General features: G+C 50.2%; 1 protein-coding gene across 2 annotated transcripts in view; it reads left to right on the forward strand.

The window, feature by feature from the left end:
* Nucleotides 1–22,139, forward strand: part of LOC140389619 (sodium/hydrogen exchanger 9-like) — a 570,848-nt gene that overhangs the window by 137,047 nt on the left and 411,662 nt on the right. For both annotated transcript variants that reach the window (XM_072473892.1, XM_072473893.1), the window contains exon 6: nt 3,300–3,405. In XM_072473892.1, the coding sequence (XP_072329993.1) occupies nt 3,300–3,405 (106 nt within the window). The remainder of the gene's footprint in view (nt 1–3,299; nt 3,406–22,139) is intronic.

Here is a 22,139-nt window from a genome sequence, read left to right on the forward strand (position 1 = left end):
TAGTGCCAGCACCCTCCCAAGCATTGTCCACTCAGTTCTCTCCCAGTTTATGCTCCTTAATGAAGTCTTTGGCCGCTTCTGGGGTCTCAAAATAATACTCCCGGCTTCCGAAAGTCACCCATAATTTCGCCGGGTAGAGCACCCCAAATCTGATCTGCCGCCGGTACAGCACCGCCTTGGCCTTGTTGAAACCTGCCCGCCGTCTTGCCAACTCTGCTCCGATGTCCTGATAAATCCAGACGTTATTTCTCTCCCAGTCGCAGCTACGCTTCTCCCTGGCCCACCGTAGAATTTTATCCCTCTCCACAAATTTATGGAGTCTCACGATCATCGCCCTCAGCGGCTCCCTAGGCTTTTGCCTCAGAGACCTATGCGCACGGTCCACTTCAGGTGCCTTATCCAGCACCCCTTCTGCCACCAGTCCCGCCAGCATCCTTGAGACGTACCTCGTGGCACTCGCACCTTCCACTCCTTCAGGCAGGCCCACTATCCGCAGGTTCTATCTTCTCGTGGTATTCCCCTGCTCCTCAACCTTTGCCCTCAGCGTTTTACACAGGTCTCCTAGGAGCCCCACCTCCGCCTCCAGAGCCACCACACGATCGCTGTGGTCCGAGATCACACCTTCGATTTCCCGAATCTGCGACCCCTGCACCTCCAGACATCTCTCCATCTGCTCCAATGTACTCTTCAGGGGTGCCACAGCTTCTGCAATGGCCTTTGCATGATCCTCACACATTTCTTTCCTCTGCTTATGGAATTCCTCCTTGATAAAAGTCATCAGCTCCTGTATCTAGAACATAGAACATTACAGCGCAGGACAGGCCCTTCGGCCCTCGATGTTGCGCCGACCTGTGAAACCACTCTAAAGCCCATCTACACTATTCCCTTATTGTCCATATGTCTATCCAATGACCATTTGAATGCCCTTAGTGTTGGCGAGTCCACTACTGTTGCAGGCAGGGCATTCCACGCCCTTACTACTCTCTGAGTAAAGAACCTACCTCTGACGTCTGTCCTATATCTATCTCCCCGCAATTTACAGCTATGTCCCCTCGTGTTAGACATCAACATCCGAGGAAAAAGGCTCTCACTGTCCAACCTATCCAATCCTCTGATCATCTTGTATGCCTCAATTAAATCACCTCTTAACCTTCTTCTCTCTAATGAAAACAGCCTCAAGTTCTTCAGCCTTTCCTCATAAGATCTTCCCTCCATACCAGGCAACATTCTGGTAAATCTCCTATGTACCCTTTCCAATGCTTCCACATCCTTCCGATAATGCGGCGACCAGAATTGCACTCAATACTCCCAAATGCGGCCGCACCAGAGTTTTGTACAGCTGCAACATGACCTCATGGCTCCGAAACTCAATCCCTCTGCCAATAAAAGCTAACACACCGTACGCCTTCTTAACAACCCTCTCAACCTGGGTGGCAACTTTCAGGGATCTATGTACATGGACACCGAGATCTCTCTGCTCATCCACACTGCCAAGAATCTTACCATTAGCCCAGTACTCTCTGTCTTCCTGTTATTCCTTCCAAAATGAATCACCTCACACTTTTCTGCATTAAACTCCATTTGCCACCTCTCAACCCAGCGCTGCAGCTTATCTATGTCCCTCTGTAACTTGTAACATCCTTCCGCACTGTCCACAACTCCACCGGCTTTAGTGTCATCTGCAAATTTACTCACCCATCCTTCTACGCCCTCCTCCAGGTCATTTATAAAAATTACAAACAGCAGTGACCCCAAAACAGATCCTTGTGGTACACCACTAGTAACTGGACTCCAGTCTGAACATTTCCCATCAACCACCACCCTTTGTCTTCTTCCAGCTAGCCAATTTCTGATCCAAACTGCTAAATCACCCTGAATCCCATGCCTCCGTATTTTCTGCAGTAGCCTACCATGGGGAGCCTTATCAAACGCTTTACTGAAATCCATATACACCACATCAACTGCTTTACCCTCATCCACCTGTTTGGTCACCTTCTCAAAGAACTCAATAATGTTTGTGAGGCACAACCTACCCTTCACAAAACCGTGTTGACTATCTCTAATCAAATTATTCCTTTCCAGATGATTATATATCCTATCTCTTATAAACCTTTCCAAGATTTTGCCGACAACAGAAGTAAGGCTCATTGGTCTATAGTTACCGGGGTTGTCTCTACTTCCCTTCTTGAACAAGGGGACAACATTTGCTATGCTCCAGTCTTCTGGCACTATTCCTGTAGACAAAGATGACTTAAAGATCAAGCCAAAGGCTCAGCAATCTCCTCCCTAGCTTCCCAGAGAATCCTAGGATAAATCCCATCCGGCCCAGGGGACTTATCTATTTTCACACTTTCCAGAATTGCTAACAACTCCTCCTTATGAACCTCGAGCCCTTCTAGTCTAGTAGCCTGAATCTCCGTATTCTCCTTGACAACATTATCTTTCTCCTGTGTGAATACTGACAAAAAATATTCATTTAGCACCTCTCCTATCTCCTCGGACTCCACGCACAGCTTCCCGTTACTGTTCTTGACTGGCCCTACTCTTACCCTAGTCATTCTTTTATTCCTGACATATCTATAGAAAGCTTTAGGGGTATCTGGGGCCTTACAGCTTCCCCCTCCCCTGCCTGCATGCTGGAAGAGATTGTCTGTGAAGCACAAGACTGTTTCAACTTTCCAGCCAAACCTCTCACTGTTTTCTGCCGGGTCTGGTGATCAGAAGCCATACCATTCCAGGGGTAAACTACTCCTCCAGCATTCACCTACGCCTTTTCATCAAAATTCCACCCGGATCTGGGGAAAAAGCCTTTTTCTGTGACTTTGAACAGGAACAGACCTTTATGTGACCAATCACTCCATGGTCACAAGCGCAAGTCCTAGTATTTTCTTTTTGAAATAAGTTAGACTAATTTGCATGTACATCCCTGCTTTCTGTCTCCCTCTTTCCTTGAATGATGGGATCATTTCCGAATCTTAGAAAATTAAAACCAATGCGTCAACTATCTGAGCGAATCCTTTTAATACCCGGAGATGAAGTCCGTCAGGACCTGGCGACTTGTCCGTTTTTAATTCTAATGATTTTCTTTGTGCCATTTCCCTGGTAATTATAATTGTTTTCTGATCCTCCCTCCCTTTTACCTCTTGACTTCAAATTTCTTCACCCCAAGATGCCTCAGTCATCCCCAGACAGCTACAGTTAACTGGGGCTTCAGGCCTGGTCTTTAGTTAATGTTGGACGGCGCAGCCTCCTACTAATGTTTGATTAAGGTTTGCTCCATTGTTTTTCCACACACACAGTGACGGTGCTGGCCATCTTCCATGAGCTTGACGTGGACACACAACTCTACACGCTGCTGTTCGGGGAGAGCGTTCTGAATGATGCAGTCGCCATCGTCCTGACTTAGTAAGCACAGAGGGGGGATGGGGGCAAATCAAATCTGCTTTTTCTCATTGGCTGATGTCACTCAGGGTGCGTTGGGAACGAGATGCTGCACTTCGGTGGGCTGGGATTTATACTCGCTGCTGTGACCCTCTTCCACCCGCCCCCACCCCCCCCCCCCCACCCCACTCACTCCACCCACCATCATACCTGAACCTAAAGCTGTGCTTCAATAAAAGGGCTATTGCTTCTAAATGCGAAATTCTAGACATCGATATCTTTCTGTGCTTTCGATCACCATAAATAATATTCCCTCCAGCAGATGGTTATGTAATATTCTCCCCATTATATTAACTAGTCACCTTGCAGAGGGAGCAGTTAGCCACCTTGAATAGTTATAGTTTCAGCTGGAAGTCTACAGTTGTGTCTCTTGTTTTCTCTTTCTTTAGGCTGTTTGTTTTTACTCTATTTTGTCTAGTGTAGGAAGGGGCGTGAGAGTCGCTTTCAGAGTTTCACTTGGGGACTCGGAGCCGCACTGTCGGTGTAACAGGAATGAGTGACTCTTGACAAGTAATGTGGGGCAACACGATAGCACAGTGGTTATCACTGTTGCTTCACAGCTCCAGGGTCCCAGGTTTGATTCCCGACTTGGGTCACTGTCTGTGCGGAGTCTGCACATTCTCCCCATTGTCTGCGTGGGTTTCCTCTGAGGGCTCCGGTTTCCTCCCACAAGTCCTGAAACACATGCTGTTACATAATTTGGACATTCTGAATTCTCTCTCTGTGTACCCGAACAGGCGCCGGAATATGGTGACTAGGGGCTTTTCACAGTAACTTCATTGCAGTGTTATTGTAAGCCGACTTGTGACAATAAAGATTAGTATTATTATTAAAACAACAATTTTATTGAATGATAATAAAAATGACAATTGTTATTGATAATATTAAAAAAATGGAAAGTAAGTTAAAAGAAAGGTAACATATTGGAAGGAGAAAGGTATGCGTGCGTGCGTGCCCACCTGCTAGCAGTGAGCTTCAGCACTTTTGACGGATACACAAATGTAGATTTTCACCATTCCTTTCAGTAGAGAGATCTAAGAGTGCCAATGCAATTGGTAGAAGAGCAAATTGCATTTGCTTAACAATCTCTGTTTGTTCAACTTTACGTAGAATGGAAATCTTATCTGCTGAGGATGCTGGGGAAAGTCCCTTTTGATTTTTGAATGAGGTGTTCATATCGCTGTGAGAATGCAGGAACAGACTTCCGGTGACGGCGGGCGGGAGGCAGCTGCGCGTTGGAGGGCTCCCGTTCGGGAATGGCATTGTCGGGAGTTAACGCCCGGTCCTAGGGCCAGCGAAGGCAGTAAAAGTCGGGAGACAGCACAGAGGAGGGGAATGTCGAAGACCAGCAAAATAACGGCCGTGAAAAAAGCGCCTGAAAGTCCGTTGGGGAGTGGAAAGGTCACCGCGGGGTCAGTAAAGAAAATGGAGGCTGGAGCACCGGGGAGGCCGCATTGCTTACGGCTGAAGAAATAACTAAGGTGATGGCTGCTGAATTCGAAAGGCAGTTTGCAAAATGCATGGAGACGGTGAGGAAGGAGATGAGGGAGGTTTTGAATGTGCTGGTGGAGGAGGCGATTTCCCCGGTGATGACGGCGGTGGCGAGCGCAGTGGCGGAGGTGCGAGAGCAAGGGGAGGCGCTGAAGGAAGTGGAGGAGACTTTATTGCAGCACGGTGATCAACTTGCCTCGATGGGTAAGGAAATGCGGAAAGTGATGGACATTAACAAGGATCTGCGAGGAAAAATGGAAGACCTGGAAAACAGATCCAGGCGACAGAATTTGAGGATTGTGGGGCTGCCCGAAGGAGTTGAAGGACCAAAGCCGACTGAGTATTTTGCCGCGATGCTGGCAAAACTATTGGGGGAGGGGGAGGATCCCTCCCAATATGAACTGGATCGGGCTCATCGGTCGTGGAGGCCTGTACCAAAGGCGAGTGAGCCGCCAAAGGCAGTGACTCTGTCCTTCCGTAGGTACAGTGTGAAGGAGAAGGTCCTGAGCTGGGCCAAGCAGAAGCGGGTGGTGCAGTGGGCTGGAGCTGGTATATGTGTATACCAGGACTTTACGGTGGAGCTGGCGAGGAGGCGGGCTGCCTTCAACCGGGTGAAGAGGGCACTGTACATTAGCAAGGTGCAGTGCAGCATTGTATATCCAGCGAAGCTGAGGGTGACTTATAAGCTCAGGGACTTTTATTTTGGAACGGCGGAAGCAGCGGAGGAGTTTGCAAAGGCAGAAGGACTGTGGCAGAATTGACAAATTGAGAAATGGCCATGTGCCAATGTAACCTCATGACTGTATTTTCTTCTTTTTTGTTTCACTGCATGTGGGTGTCGGGGCTAAAGGAGCCAATGTTGTCTATATTTGGACAAGGAAAGGGATGGGACTTTCACTCGAAATGGGGGCTCTTTGGGGTGTAGGTGGATAGGCGGGGTGTGTGTGCTAAAAGGGCTTCTCTGGGCTTTCCTAGGGCCGGGCAAGGGGGAAAGGGACCCGGGCGGGGGCCTCCACGCTGGTTGGTTTAAGCCGGCCAGTGAACGGGAGTGAGGTGGGGGGAGGGGCTGCGGCCATCGGAGCCTGGCAGAACAGGGTCCGAGTGGTCTAGCCGGGGTGGAAAGTTAGGGGGAAGGAACAGAGGTTGGGAGGTGGAGTTTTACAAGAGGCAGTGGACGGGAGGAGCTGGAGACTTTGGGTGGGGGGGGGTGGTGTACAACTCTTGGGTATCATGTACGGAACTCTTTCAGAGGCTGGATGGTGTTGAGTGTAGGGAGGGAGGGGGGAGTGGACTCTATAGGTCAATGGTGACCATGGGCGGTCCCGGACTCCTTTTTCTTTTACTCCTTTGTTTTTTCTTTCCACCGTGGGAGGGTTTGGTTTATTGGATGCATATATTGGCAGGTGGGCCGTTGTTTGGGGTGGTGGGAGGATGGGATCATTGGTATTGTTAAGGGGATTGATTTTGTATTTGTTACCATTTACTGTTTGTGGGTGGGGTGCAAATTTTTGAAGGAAAATGTAGAATTAAAAAAAAATTTTTTAAAAAGAGAATGCAGGAAGAATCCGACGTTGGCATTTGTAAGAACCCTGAACTTGAACCCAACTGACCTCTATGAAATGAAAATTGCTTATTGTCACAAGTAGGCTTCAATGAAGTTACTGTGAAAAGCCCCTAGGCGCCACATTCCGGCGCCTGTTCGGGGAGGCTGGTACGGGAATTGAACCATGCTGCTGGCCTGCCTTGGTCTGCTTTCAAAGCCAGCGATTTAGCCCTGCTCCTTTGAGATTTAATAGACACGCAGCAAAGCCTAAGCAGCGTTCCCATTCCCAGAAGTTAAAAGTCCACAGCATGTGTGGGAACCCAAATCCAGGTTTCCTGTCCCAAAACTGCACACTCCTGTCTAGGAAACTCAACCCTGTCAATATCAGGGACAAATTGTTTGGCTTTATGTGAAATGCCACTTTGTAGAAGTGATTTTAAACTCGAGCAGCATTACAAAAATCAAGAGTCTGTTGCCACAAGCTCCTCTTTTTTTTTTTCTCTGACTTTTTTTTTTCCATTTTCATTTTGTGCTCCCTTGGGGAAGGGATTTCAGTCCCGGGAAATGCAACCTGTGCTTCCTGCTTGAGTTAGTCGAGGATTGCAATTCTAGAAAATGGGACAGATGGAAACTCCTGAGGGATTGTTGATTTCTTATTCAAGTCTGTTGTTTGGGAAAATGATTCCAATAAAAGAATTAGCCAGATAAATGTGCCTCGTAACAAAGGCTGAGCTGACCGTGCAGACTGAGACTTATGCCTGCATCTTGAAATGAACTGAAATGAAAATGAAAAAAGCTGATTGTCACAAGTAGGCTTCAAATGAAGTTACTGTGAAAAGCCCCGCGTCGTCACATTCTCGGCGGGGAATTGATATCCAGCTGAAAAGGACATGACAGGGTCCTTCTACTTGGCAACTGTAATGATTCTCGGAGGTAATCAATTCCGCACCCAACCTGTTATTCAGCCTGAACCCACAACGTGACACTACCACGACACCAAGTGCGCTCATTGTCACTGCATGGGCAGATTCACTCAAAGCACATAATGATGGCTGAGATTGGGAACAGAAAATGTCCCACTGGTGCCTCTTCTGACTCACTGGTAAGGGTATGTTGGGGCACAGTAGATATGGGGCGGGACAGTGGCTATCAGAGTAACAGTTAAACGGAAAGAATTCAATGATCCTCAATGATCAGTGTACTTTTCCAAATCATGTTGATGTGCCAGACTCCCAGGTTAGTTATTAAAAGAGCTGGATTGCTGCAGACCTATCATGGCTCCAAGTGTTGAATTTAGGATGTCTGGCCTTGATTCTTATTTGCTATTCTCAGGTGTTAATTTGGGAGCCACCATAGCCCAAAACGACTCTGCCGAGCTAGGGCCTCCACTTTCTCAGAGCGATGGGACACGATTTAATGGAATGAAACTGAGACCCGTGTCGGGAGCATTTAGCCAGGTGTTTCCCGGCCTCGCAGTGCCGAGAACGACCACCCTATTAAATGGGACTCTGCCTCATTCTGGGCCTCGGTGAGGATTGCCCCATTTCCTGCAATAACCAGCTCCGCCCACCAGGGCAGGAAGGGATTGATATCTGACATCCCACTGTGGCCTCTGGATCCCCCCAATTATGGTGTCGTCGAGCCCCCGCACCCGAAGGACAGGGCGCCTCCAGGTGTGATTCCTGGCAGTGCCCCTGCCAGCCTGGCAGTGCCACCTGAGCACTCTCGCATTTCCAAGACACCAAGGTGGCACTGCCAGGGTGCCCAGGGGGCACTCAGGATGCCAGGATGGTAGTGCCAAGTGCCGTGGTGGCATGGGAGGTGCCAGGGTACCCGACCTGAGAGAACCTAAAGTGCCGGTTCACCTGGTCCACATTTGTGGGCGCCAATGCTAAACGGCGCCCGCTTGGCAACTCCGAGGGGAGGTTGTTCGAACCCTGTCGCTGGATAGATCCGACGGAGACTTATTCAAGTGAGATTAACTACTCACTTGAATATGCAAATTTGGATCCTGACCTCAATGGATGGAATTGAGATGGTGACGCCTCATGAAATCCCGTTGGACCTCGTGAGGTGCAACAAAGCCAGTAAATCTCGCAATAGGCCTCTCGAGATTTAGCGGCCTTGTCGCATCCCGGGGCTGGGCACGACGAGGCTGATAGATCGCGCCTATAGTCACTGGACAGTGAATAGCATAGGGGCATGAATTTCATTCGTCAGTAACACCACATGACCAGCATGGATGGCACATGAATAAAATATGCGCATGCTTTGCCACCATTTCTTTACGTTCTTTCGTGGCATATGGGTGTCGTTGGCAAGGCCAACGTTTGTTCGCCATCCTTGATTGCCATTTCAGAGAGCAGCTAAGACCCACGAAGCTGGGGGGGGGGGGGTCTCGAGTCAAACAAGTAGGCCAGACCAGGTAAGGATGGCAGATTTCCTTCTCTGAAGGGCATCAGTGAAGTAGATGGGCTTTTACACAATCAGTGATAGTTTAATAATCACCACAGCTACAACATTGCTATCGACTCAGGAATGATAAATTCCCCCGTATGTCCTGTGCACAAAAAGAGGGACAATTCTAACCCAGCCAATTACTGCACCATAGGTCTACCCTTGATCATCAGTAGAGTCAGGAAGGGGTCATCAGCGGCACTTGCTGAGCAAAACTGACACTCATTTTAGGACCTGCCAGCATCAATCAGCTCTTGACGTTATTTACAACCTTGGTTCAAACGTGGGCAAAAGAGCTGAACTCCAGGGTGAGTTGAGAGTGACTGGCTTTGACATCAAGGCAGCATTTGCCCAAGTAATTCGTCAAGAAACCTAGCAAAATTGGAGTCAGTGCGAATCGGGGAAAAACCCTCTGCTGATTGGAGTCATACCTGGCACAAAGGAAGATGGCTGTGCTTCTTGGAGTTCAGTCATCTTATTTCCAGGTCATCACTGCAAGAGTTCCTCAGCGTAGGCTTCAAGGCCCAGCCAGCTTGTTCTGTCAATGAATTGCCTTCCATTGTAAGGTCGGAACTGGGGATGTTCAATGGATTGCACAATGTTCCGCACCATTCATGATTCCTCAGATGCTGAAGCAACCCGTGTCCAAATACAGCAAGACGTGGACAATTATTACGGATGCTTGGTCAGCCCAACAATGGCTAAAATACTGAACCAGATGCGTAATGTTTTAAAGTTTTAAGACTGTGTAGAAAGATCGATTTGTTTCAGGAGTGATAATATACGAAATTGGGCGTGGTTATTTTCTAAACAAACTTTATTAAAAGAAAAGAAGAGAAAACAATATATAAGCTTTTATTTCATGCTGTAACACTAACAGATTAAATGCGGTTTCTTAACCTTAACACACAAGTTCCCATTATGTAACACTATAACGGAGCATACAGCTCTCATGCCACTTTCACGGGAAGACAAAGGCAATTTTCTTCTGTTATTCTGACATTTGATTGGAATCCTTTTCCAAAGCCTGCTTCGGTGGCAACTTTCATGACCCCTTTGTCGATTTCCCAAAGATTTCCCCTGTAACTGTTCAAAACAGCATTCCCATTCTCTCTCTCTCTCTCTCTCTCTCTCTCTCGATCTCTCGCTCTCTCGATCTCTCGCTCTCGTCTCTCCGCTCTCTCTCTCTCTCTCTCTCTCTCTCTCTTCTCTCCCCTCTAAGCTCCACCCACCCACTCAAACAAAGCTTCTCCCCTGACGTGGCCAGACTTGAACCTATTATCGTTACCTTGCCACTTGCCCACTCCTGTTTATACAAAACGACTGAGCTATGCCATTAATATGCAACTAACTTTCCATTGACAGAGAAATAGATAGGTCATCAGACTCTGAGATGGGCTAATGGCTGGTAAAACAAGGTTGTCCCGAATGATACTGGATCTTGAGTAGATCATCCTGGCTGAAGCGGGCCATCCTATGTATTTCCACTAACGAGATTAAGTCTGAATGGGACAAGGCAATTCAGGCTGCATGCGTATCCCTCTGACTCTGCTCCCAGCAGTCTTTTTAACATCCTGGAGGTTACCATTGATCAGAAACTGAGCCGGACTAGCCATAAAAATATTATGGCTACAAGAGCAGGTCAGAAATTATGATTCGGACTTCCGGTTGCGGATATGCGGAGCTAAGCCGCACGATTCGGCAGCTCCCGCGAACACGGACTTTCGGGCTCGATAGAAGAGCCTCAACGGAACTTTATTTACAGCCAACCCTTGGGAAGAGAGGAGAGAGGTCCCCTACTAACTTGTATGGACCGGACCCGCAGCGAAATGGCCAAAAAAGTGGCATTGGAGCAGCGGGAGAAGAGAGGGAAAACAAGCAAAATGGCGGCGGCCGGGGTTAAAGAGGAGATGCAGGAATTCATCAAGCGCTGCTTCGAGGAGCTGCGTAAGGAGATGGTAGCGCCTATGTTGGCAATAATTGAAGGACTTGGGGCAACCCAGAAAGCCCACGAGGTGAAGATCCAGGTGATCCAGGAAAAAGTGAGTGAGAATGAGGACGAGCTCTTGGGCCTGGCGGTGAGAGTGGAGCGGCACGGGGCGCTACACAAGACGTGGGCGGGAAGACTCGAAGACCTGGAAAACAGGTCGAGGAGAAATAATCTGAGTATCCTGGGTCTCCCAGAAGGAGTGGAGGGGGCCGACGCCGCGGCATATGTGGGCACAATGATCGGGGCGCTGATGGGCGCGGAGGCCCCCCCGAGGTTGCTGGAGCTGGACGGGGCGCACCGGGTGCTGGCGAGGAAGCCCAAGGCAAATGAGCTGCCAAGGGCGATAGTGGTGAGATTTCACCGGTTTACGGACAGAGAGAGGGTCCTTAAATGGGCCAAGAAGGGGCGGAGCAGCAAGTGGGACAACGCAGAGATCAGAATATACCCGGACTGGAGCACGGAGGTCGCTAAGCGGAGAGCGGGTTTCAACCGGGCCAAAGCGGTGCTGCATCGGAAAGGAGTGAAATTTGGAATGTTGCAGCCAGCGCGACTGTGGGTCACATATAACGGCCAACACCACTACTTCGAAACGCCCGAAGAGGTGTGGACCTTTATACTAACTGAAAAGTTGGACTCTAATTGAGGGTTTGTGAGGGTGGGGGTGTTTGAGGGTTGAAATATGATGGTTGTTGTATATAGGGGGTCAATCACGCGCAGGGAATGTTATATGGGCTGGAGGAGAGAGACAAGGCCGCGACAGGAGCTGTGCCAGAGGGGGCGGGGCAGGCTTTGGAAAGGGCGGAGTTCTTTTCCCGCGCGCGTGAAGAAAGGCGGGAGGGGGAACAAAGGAACGTATATTGATGGGGAGACTCCCACACGGGGGGGGGTCAAAGGGATGGCGGGGGAAGCCGGGGTCAGCAGGTGTCTGCTGATTTAGGGGAGTGATTATGGGGGGAGCAAAAAAGCTAGACAGGGATCTAGCGGGGGGGGGGGGGGGGGGGGGGGGGGGGAGGGTTGCTGCTGCACTGGCCGAAAGGGAATGGGACACAGAACAGGTGGTCGGGACGGAGGTCCCCCGGCTGGGGGACTGGAGGGTGAGGGAAACGCGGACACGGGATTGGCCCAGAAAAGGAGATGGCTAGTCGGGGGGGTGTGTGAGAGCCCCTCCAATCCAGCTGATAACGTGGAACGTGAGGGGCCTGAATGGGCCGGTGAAGAGGGCTCGAGTGTTCGCGCACTTGAAGGGACTGAAGGCGGACGTGGCCATGCTCCAAGAGACATACCTGAAGGTGGCGGACCAGGTTAGGTTAAGAAGGGGATGGCTAGGACAGGTATTTCACTCGGGACTGGACGCGAAAAATAGAGGGGTGGCAATTCTGGTGGGAAAGCATGTGTCATTAGAGGCCAAGACTATCGTAGTGGATAATGGAGGGAGATATGTGATGGTGAGTGGTAGGTTGAAAGGGACGTGGGTGGTGTTGGTAAATGTATACGCCCCGAACTGGGATGATACTGGATTCATGAAGCGCATGTTGGGGCGCATTCCGGACCTGGAGGTAGGAGGACTGGTAATGGGAGGGGACTTCAATACAGTGCTGGATCCAGCACTGGACCGCTCCAGATCAAGGACGGGAAAGAGGCCGGCGGCGGCCAAGGTGCTCGGGGTTTATGGATCAGATGGGGGGAGTGGACCCATGGAGGTTTGCAAGACCGCAGGCCAGGGAATTTTCTTTCTTTCCCCACGTGCACAAGGCCTACTCCCGGATAGATTTCTTTGTTCTGGGCAGGGCGCTCATCCCGAGTGTGGAGGGGACGGAGTATTCGGCCATAGCCGTTTCGGACCATGCCCCGCACTGGGTGGAAATGGGGCTGGGAGAGGAGAGGGACCAACGCCCGCTGTGGCGGCTGGACGTGGGACTGCTGGCAGATGAGGTGGTGTGTGGGAAGGTGAGGGGGTGTATCGAAAGGTACTTGGAGGCCAACGACAACGGGGAGGTGTGAGTGGGGGTGGTATGGGAGGCGGTGATCAGGGGAGAGCTAATCTCCATCAGGGCTCATAGGGAGAAGACAGAGGGCACTGAAAGGGAGAGGTTAGTGGGGGAGATTTTGCGAGTGGACAGGAGATACGCAGAGGCCCCGGAGGAAAGATTACTTGGGGAAAGGCGACGGCTCCAGACGGCGTTTGACCTGTTGACCACGGGGAAGGCGGAGGCACAGTGGAGGAAGGCGCAGGGGGCGACCTACGAGTACGGGGAAAAGGCCAGTCGGATGCTGGCACACCAGCTCCGTAAGAGGACGGCAGCGAGGGAAATAGGGGGAATCAAAGATGGAGGGGGAGCCACGGTTCAGAGTGCAACGAAAATAAACAAGGTATTCAAGACCTTCTATGAAGAGCTGTACAGATCCCAGCCCCCGGGGGGGGGGGGGGAAGAGGGGATGAGACGATTCCTAGACCAACTGCGGTTCCCGAGGGTGGAGGAGCAAGAGGCGGTTGGTTTGGGGGCACCAATCGGGTTGGAGGAGCTGAGTAAGGGTTTGGGGAGTATGCAGGCGGGGAAGGCCCCGGGGCCGGACGGGTTCCCGGTGGAGTTCTATAGAAAGTACGTGGACCTGTTGGCCCCGCTACTAGTGAGGACCTTTAACGAGGCAAGAGAGGAGGGGACCCTGCCCCCGACAATGTCGGAGGCGACAATTTCCTTGATTCTGAAGTGAGACAAGGACCCACTGCAATGTGGATCATACAGGCCAATTTCGCTCCTCGATGTGGACGCTAAGTTATTGGCAAAAGTGCTGGCCACGAGGATCGAGGACTGTGTCCCGGGGGTGATTCATGAGGACCAGACGGGATTCGTAAAGGGCAGGCAATTAAATACTAATGTGCGGCGGCTCTTAAATGTGATAATGATGACATCGGAGGAGGGAGAGGCGGAGATAGTGGCAGCTATGGACGCGGAAAAGGCCTTTGACCGAGTAGAGTGGGAGTACCTCTGGGAGGTGTTGCGTAGGTTTGGGTTCGGGGGAGGGTTAATTAGCTGGGTTAAGCTCCTTTACAGCGCCCCGGTGGCGAGTGTGGTGATGAATCGGCGGAGGTCGGAGTACTTTCGGCTGTACCGAGGAACGAGGCAGGGGTGCCCCCTGTCCCCCCTGTTGTTTGCATTGGCGATCGAACCCTTGGCCATATCACTGAGGGAGTCTAATAAATGGAGGGGGGTGGTCCGCGGGGGAGAAGAGCATCGGGTGTCGCTATACGCGGATGACCTGCTGCTGTACGTGGCGGACCCAATGGAGGGGATGGTGGAGGTCATGCAGACTCTCGGGGAGTTTGGGGAGTTCTCGGGCTATAAGCTCAATGTAGGGAAGAGTGAGCTTTTTGTATTACAGGCAGGGGACCAAGAAAGAGGGATAGGGGACCTACCGCTGAGGAGGGCGGTGGGGAGTTTTCGGTATCTGGAGATCCAGATAGCCAGGAGCTGGGGGGCCCTACACAAATTGAATCTGACGAGGTTGGTGGACCAAATGGAGGTGGACTTCAAAAGATGGGACATGTTGCCGCTCTCGTTGGCGGGTAGAGTGCAGTCGGTCAAAATGGTGCTCCTTCCGAGGTTTTTGTTTGTGTTTCAGTGCCTTTCCATCGTGATCACCAAGGGCTTTTTCAAGAGAGTAGGTAGGAGTATTATGGGGTTTGTGTGGGTGAAAAAGACCCCGAGGGTAAGGAGAGGGTTCCTGGAACGCAGTAGGGACCGAGGAGGGCTGGCGCTGCCAAACCTAGGGAGCTACTACTGGGCAGCAAATGTGGCGATGATCCGCAAGTGGGTTATGGAGGGAGAGGGGGCGGCATGGAAGAGGATGGGGATGGCGTCCTGTAAAGGAATGAGCTTGGGGGCGTTGGTGACGGCACCGCTGCCGTTCTCGCCATCAAAGTATACCACGAGCCCGGTGGTGGCGGCAACGTTAAGGATCTGGGGCCAGTGGAGACGGCACAGGGGTGCAGTGGGAGCCTCGGTGTGGTCCCTGATCAGGGGTAACCACCGGTTTGTCCTGGGGAAGATGGACGGGGGTTCCAGGGCTGGCATCGGGCGGGGATTAGAAGAATGGGGGACCTGTTCATTGACGGGACATTTGCGAGCCTAGGGGCACTGGAGGAGAAGTTTGAGTTACCCCCGGGAAATGCATTTAGATATATGCAGGTGAGGGCTTTTGTGAGGCGACAGGTCAGGGAATTCCCGTTGCTCCCGGCACAAGAAATTTAAGACAGGGTGATCTCGGGTGTATGGGTCGGGGAGGGCAAGGTTTCGGCAATACACCAAGAGATAAAAGAAGAGGGGGAAGCTCTAGCAGAAGAGTTGAAGGGTAAATGGGAGGAGGAGCTGGGGGAGGAGATCGAGGAAGGTTTGATGGGCTGATGCCCTGGGTAGGGTTAATTCCTCCTCCTCATGTGCCAGGCTCAGCCTGATATAATTTAAGGTGGTTCACAGAGCGCACTTGACGGGGGCGAGGTTGAGGACCTTCTTTGGAGTAGAGGACAGATGTGGAAGGTGTTCAGGGAGTCCGGCGAACCATGTCCACATGTTTTGGTCATGCCCGGCACTGGAGGGGTTCTGGAGAGGAGTGGCGGGAGCAATATCTCAGGTGGTGAAAGTTCTGGGTCAAGCCAAGCTGGGGGCTAGCAATATTCAGAGTAGTGGACGAACCGGGAGTGCAGGAGGCGAAAGAGGCCGGAATTCTGGCCTTTGTGTCCCTAGTAGCCCGGCGAAGGATCTTGCTATTGTGGAAGGAGGCGAAGCCCCCCAGCGTGGAGGCCTGGATAAACGACATGGCTGGGTTCATAAAGCTGGAGAGGATTAAGTTTGCCTTGAGAGGGTCTGCGTAGGGGTTCTACAGGCGGTGGCAGCCGTTCCTAGACTACCTCGCGGAGCGTTAGAGGAAGGTCGGTCAGCAGCAGCAACCCGGGGGGTGGGGGGGACCAAGAGATTGTTTGAGGGGATGGATGAGCAGGAGATAACATGGAGGGTGGGGGAAACTGGCACGTGCGGGCGAGAGCCAGTGTATAAAGCTATGTAAATATACCATTTTGCCATGTATATATCTTGCTCAGTGCGATTTTGTGTTATTTTGTTACCGGGGGGGGGGGGGGAATTGTGTTGCTAAAAAACTTTAATAAATATATTTTAAAAAAAAAAAAAAATTATGATTCCTATTTCAAGTAACTCACCTCCTGTCTCCCCAAAGCCCCTCCACCACAGACGAGCCATTTTCAGGAATGTGATGGAATGCCCTCCACTTGCCTGGATGAGTGCAGCTCCAGCAGCACTGAAGAAGCTCCACACCATCCAGGACAAAGCAGCCCGTTTGATTGGCATACCTTCCACAAACATTCACTCCCTCCACCACCGACCCACTGGAGCAGCAGTGTATACAATCTACAAGATACACTGCAGGAACTGACCAATCTCCTGAGGCAGCACCTTCCAAACCCATGACTGCTACCATGTAGAAGGACAGGGACAGCAGACATATGGGAACACCGCCATCTGGAAGTTCTCCTCCAAGTCAGTCACCATCCTGACTTGGAAATATAACAACTTGGACTACTGTAACTTGGGCTAAACCCCTTCCTAACATCACTATAGGTGTACCTACACCAGAGTGACTGCAGTAGTTCAAGAAGGCAGCTCACCACCATTTTCTCAAGGGCAGTTAGGGATGAGCAGTAAACGGCCTGCATCCTTAAAAGAAAAAATGCCTAGGAGAAGTAGCTTGATGATTGAATTTGAATTCCACCAGCTACTCTGCTGTGGTGGGATTCAAACCCCTCTCCTCAGGGCATTAACCTGAGCTTCTGGTTTACTAGTCGAGTGACATAACCACCAGACCGCCAGCTCCCAAACATGCTTTCTGTTATAAATCTGAAGTTTATTCTGCAGCAGTTTCAAAGAGTGGATATCTTTATTGAAGTTTTTATTTAATGCCCTTCTGTCCCTCATTCCAGATTCAGCCAAGTTGCTTCCAGTGAAATGACCTCCCAGCAGCTATGGTATCTTTTTTTCAAATGTGCTGTCAGGATCCCGGACCAGACCCCAGCATTGGTTAGGATCCCGGACCAGACCCAGCATTGGTTAGGATCCCGGACCAGACACCAGCATTGGTTAGGATACTGGACCAGACCCCAGCATTGGTTAGGATCCCGGACCAGACCCCAGCATTGGTTAGGATACCGGACCAGACACCAGCATTGGTTAGGATACTGGACCAGACCCCAGCATTGGTTAGGATCCCGGACCAGACCCCAGCATTGGTTAGGATCCCGGACCAGACACCAGCATTGGTTAGGATACTGGACCAGACCCCAGCATTGGTTAGGATCCCGGACCAGACCCCAGCATTGGTTAGGATCCCGGACCAGACCCCAGCATTGGTTAGGATCCCGGACCAGACCCAGCATTGGTTAGGATCCCGGACCAGACCCCAGCATTGGTTAGGATCCCGGACCAGACCCAGCATTGGTTAGGATCTCGGACCAGACCCCAGCATTGGTTAGGATCTCGGACCAGACCCAGCATTGGTTAGGATCCCGGACCAGACACCAGCATTGGTTAGGATACCGGACCAGACCCCAGCATTGGTTAGGATACCGGACCAGACCCCAGCATTGGTTAGGATACCGGACCAGACCCCAGCATTGGTTAGGATACTGGACCAGACCCCAGCATTGGTTAGGATCCCGGACCAGATCCAGCATTGGTTAGGATAGCGGACCAGACCCCTGCATTGGTTAGAATACCAGGCCAGACTCCAACATTAGTTAGGATACCGGAGCAGACCCCAGCATTGGTGAGGATCCCGGGACAGACCCAGCATTGGTTAGGATACCGGACCAGAGCCCAACATTGGTTAGGATCCTGGACCAGACCCCAGCATTGGTTAGGATCCCGGACCAGACACCAGCATTGTTTAGGATCATGGACCAGAGCCCAATATTAGTTAGGATACTGGACCAGACCCTAGCATTATTTAGGATCCCGGACCAGACACCAGCATTGTTTAGGATCATGGACCAGAACCCAACATTGGTTAGGATCCTGGACCAGACCCCAGCATTGGTTAGGATCCTGGACCAGACCACAGCATTGGTTAGGATCCTGGACCAGACCCCAACATTGTTTAGGATCCCGGACCAGACCCAACATTGGTTAGGATCCAGGACCAGACCCCAACATTGTTTAGGATACTGGACCAGATCCCAGCATTGGTTAGGATCATGGACCAGACCCCAGTATTGGTTAGGATCCCGGACCAGACCCCAACATTGGGTAGGATACTGGACCAGACCCCAGCATTGTTTAGGATACCGGACCAGACCCCAACATTGGTTAGGATACTGGACCAGACCCCAGCATTGGTGAGGATCCTGGACCAGACCCCAGCATTGGTGAGGATCCTGGACCAGACCCCAGCATTGGTGAGGATTCTGGACAAGACCCCAGCATTGGTGAGGATTCTGGACCAGACCCCAGCATTGGTGAGGATTCTGGACCAGACCCCAGCATTGGTGAGGATACTGGACCAGACCCCAGCATTGGTTAGGATCCCGGACCAGACCCCAGCATTGGTTAGGATCCCGGACCAGACACCAGCATTGGTTAGGATACTGGACCAGACCCCAGCATTGGTTAGGACACTGGACCAGACCCAGCATTGGTGAGGATACTGGACCAGACCCAGCATTGGTGAGGATACTGGACCAGACCCAGCATTGGTGAGGATACTGGACCAGACCCAGCATTGGTGAGGATACTGGACCAGACCCCAGCATTGGTTAGGATCCTGGACCAGACACCAGCATTGGTGAGGATACCGGACCAGACCCCAGCATTGGTGAGGATACCGGACCAGACACCAGCGTTGGTGAGGATCCTGGACCAGAGCCCAACGTTGGTGAGGATACCGGACCAGACCCCAGCATTGGTGAGGATACCGGCCAGACACCAGCGTTGGTGAGGATACCGGACCAGACCCCAGCATTGGTGAGGATACCGGACCAGACACCAGCGTTGATGAGGATCCTGGACCAGAGCCCAGCGTTGGTGAGGATACCGGACCAGACACCAGCGTTGGTGAGGATACCGGACCAGACCCCAGCATTGGTGAGGATACCGGACCAGACCCCAGCATTGGTGAGGATCCTGGACCAGAGCCCAGCGTCGGTGAGGATACCGGACCAGACACCAGCGTTGGTGAGGATCCTGGACCAGAGCCCAGCGTCGGTGAGGATACCGGACCAGACACCAGCGTTGGTGAGGATCCTGGACCAGAGCCCAGCGTTGGTGAGGATACCGGACCAGACCCCAGCGTTGGTGAGGATACCGGACCAGACACCAGCGTTGGTGAGGATCCTGGACCAGAGCCCAGCGTTGGTGAGGCTACCGGGTTGTTTAGGATACTGGACCAGAATCCCAATCATTTTTTTTTTAATTTGTAAAACTGAGAAAATGATACTTCACTCCCGGAGAAATGACTGACCAATAGGTATCGATTATGTTAAAATAAACTTTAATTTAAACACATAGCTCACCACATTAACATCAAAGAAAATAACTTTACAATTACAAGTTAAACATTTCTTAAACACAAGGAAAAACTTAGACTCATTATTTATACCGGCTGCTAACTCCAATTAAGCAACCCAATACAGTACAAATGCCACTTGGAAATAGTGCTTTAAAAACAGATTAGTTGCTCAGAGACTTTTAGAGAGAATTCCTTTCAAGAGCAGATTAAGTACACTTCTGCTCAACCTAGCACCATTTGGCAGAACTGCTTAAGTCTTGTCAGACTCAACCCCTATGGCAAACAGCAAAAACTACTTCCAGATATGGCTCCTCCCAATAATTACATCATCTGTATCCCACTGAAATGTCACATGACCTGCTTAGCGAGGAAACAATACAACCCATCATAAATTATATACTCTCCAGGGAACCTCCACCAATCATAACACTATCCCATTAGCCCTTCATCTGTGATCAAGCAATGGGCAGAATCAATCATGACCTCATCTTTTACGACGTCCTAATGACAGCTTTTGCAGACACACAGTCTGAATACCTTAACTCTTCCGAGGTTCCCACCTGCTTCAAGAAGATCACCATCATACCGGTACAAACAAGAACCAGGCAACGTGCCTAACAACTACCGTCCGGTGGCCTTGACATTAATCATTATGAAGTGCTTCGAGAGATTGGTCATGAGACACATCAACTCCATACTCCAAGAATTCTTTGATCCATTGCAATTCGCATACCGCCGCAACTGGTCCACAGCAGTCGCCATCTCTTTGGACCTAAACTGATCTCTGGAGCAACTAGACAACAAGGACTCCTACGTCAGACTCCTATTCATTGACTACAGCTCTGTCTTCAACACCATAATCCCTGCCAAGTTCAGATCAAAGCTCCAAAACCGAGGACTTTGCTCCTCCCTCTGCAACTGAATCCTCGACTTTCTGACCCATAGACCACAATCAGTAAGGATAAACAACAACACGTGCCCCACGATAGTCCTCAATACTGGGACCCCGCAGGGCTGCTTATTTAGCCCCCTACCATACTCTATATATGCACACATGATTGTGTGGCAAAATTTGGCTCCAACTCCATCTGCAGATTTACTGATGACATAACCATAGTAGATCGGATCTCGAACAACGATGAATCAGAGTACAGGAGAGTGATAGAGAATCTAGTGGAGTGGTGTAACGACAACAATCTCTTCCTCCATGTTAGCAAAACTAAAGAGTTCATCATTGACTTCAGGAAGTAAGGAAGTAAAGTATTGTACACGCTCCTGTTTGCATCAGTGGTGCCGAGGTGGAGATGGTTGACGGCTTCAAATTCCTAGGTGTGCACATCACCAACAATCTGTCCTGGTCCACCCACGTCAACACAACAAGCAAGAAAACACCTATACTTCCTCAAGAAACCAAGGAAATTCGGTATGTCCACATTGACTCTTACCAATTTTTACAGATGTATCATAGAAAGCATCCGATCTGGCTGCATCATAGACTGGTATGGCAACTGCTTAGCCCAAGACCGGAAGAAACTACAGAGAGTCATGATCACGGCCCAGTCCATCACGCGAATCCGCCTCCCGTCTATTGGCTCTGTCTACACCACACCTCCCACTGCCTTGGGAAAGCGGGCAGCATAATCAAAGACTCCTCCCACCCAAATTATTCACTCTTCTAACTTCTTCCATCGGGCAGGAGATACAAAAGTCTGAGAACACTACCAGGTACAAAAACAGCTACTTCCCCGCTGATTTACCAGACTCCTGAATGATCCTCTTATGGACTGATTTAATCTCTTCACACATCTTCTCTACTGAGTAGTACTACACTCCGTATGCTTCACCCGATGTCTGTGTCTATGTATTTACATTGTGCATTTAAGTATGTCCTATGGTTTTTTTTCATGTATGGAATGATGTGCGCGCAGAATGATACTTTCCACTGTACCTCAGTACATGTGATAATACAACAAATCCAATCCTAAATTCTTTAATAATACTGCAACAAATATAGACCTTAACCCAGGCTTTTAATAACTGCAGCATATATAAAATACAATATTTCACAATTTCTAAAATTCATCACAATACCCTCAAGGTTTCCATTGTTTTGGAAATTCTGACGGTGTTAACATTTCTGTGCGTGTTTGATATTCCCTGGAAGGAGTGATAAGTTTTTGTTATTATCTGGGATCTTCTAGTTAATACGCATCATCAGCTAATCAGTCAGTCAATCAAGCCTCCTTCTAAAGAAATACTGAAGGAAATGACACTTGCCATCAAAAGTGTTTACTGAAAACTCGGAACTTTTGATTCAACAGTGTGCTTCACTGACTTGTGATGAGTGTCAAACTCCTCCATCAGGGCAGAGCTGGTACCGGCTTTCACGATCAGGAAAACACTGCACTTACTGGCTGTTGCAATGGAAATTAATGGTGAAGACTTGTTTTATTGGAACAAAGAATTGCCATGGAAACTATCCAAACTCTAATTATACAGCGCTGGTGAACATAAGTGATGCGTTTTTACTTTATTAATCAATATGCGAATGTCAGTGTTCAGAAATCTCTGCATTTTAATTGAATGAGGCGGAGGTGTGCTAAGCTCTGCTTGCATATGGAGTGCTTTAGACAGCAAATACTTGAGATC

The sequence above is a fragment of the Scyliorhinus torazame genome, chromosome 14, assembly GCF_047496885.1.
Source record: "Scyliorhinus torazame isolate Kashiwa2021f chromosome 14, sScyTor2.1, whole genome shotgun sequence".
In the NCBI taxonomy this organism is placed as follows: domain Eukaryota; kingdom Metazoa; phylum Chordata; class Chondrichthyes; order Carcharhiniformes; family Scyliorhinidae; genus Scyliorhinus; species Scyliorhinus torazame.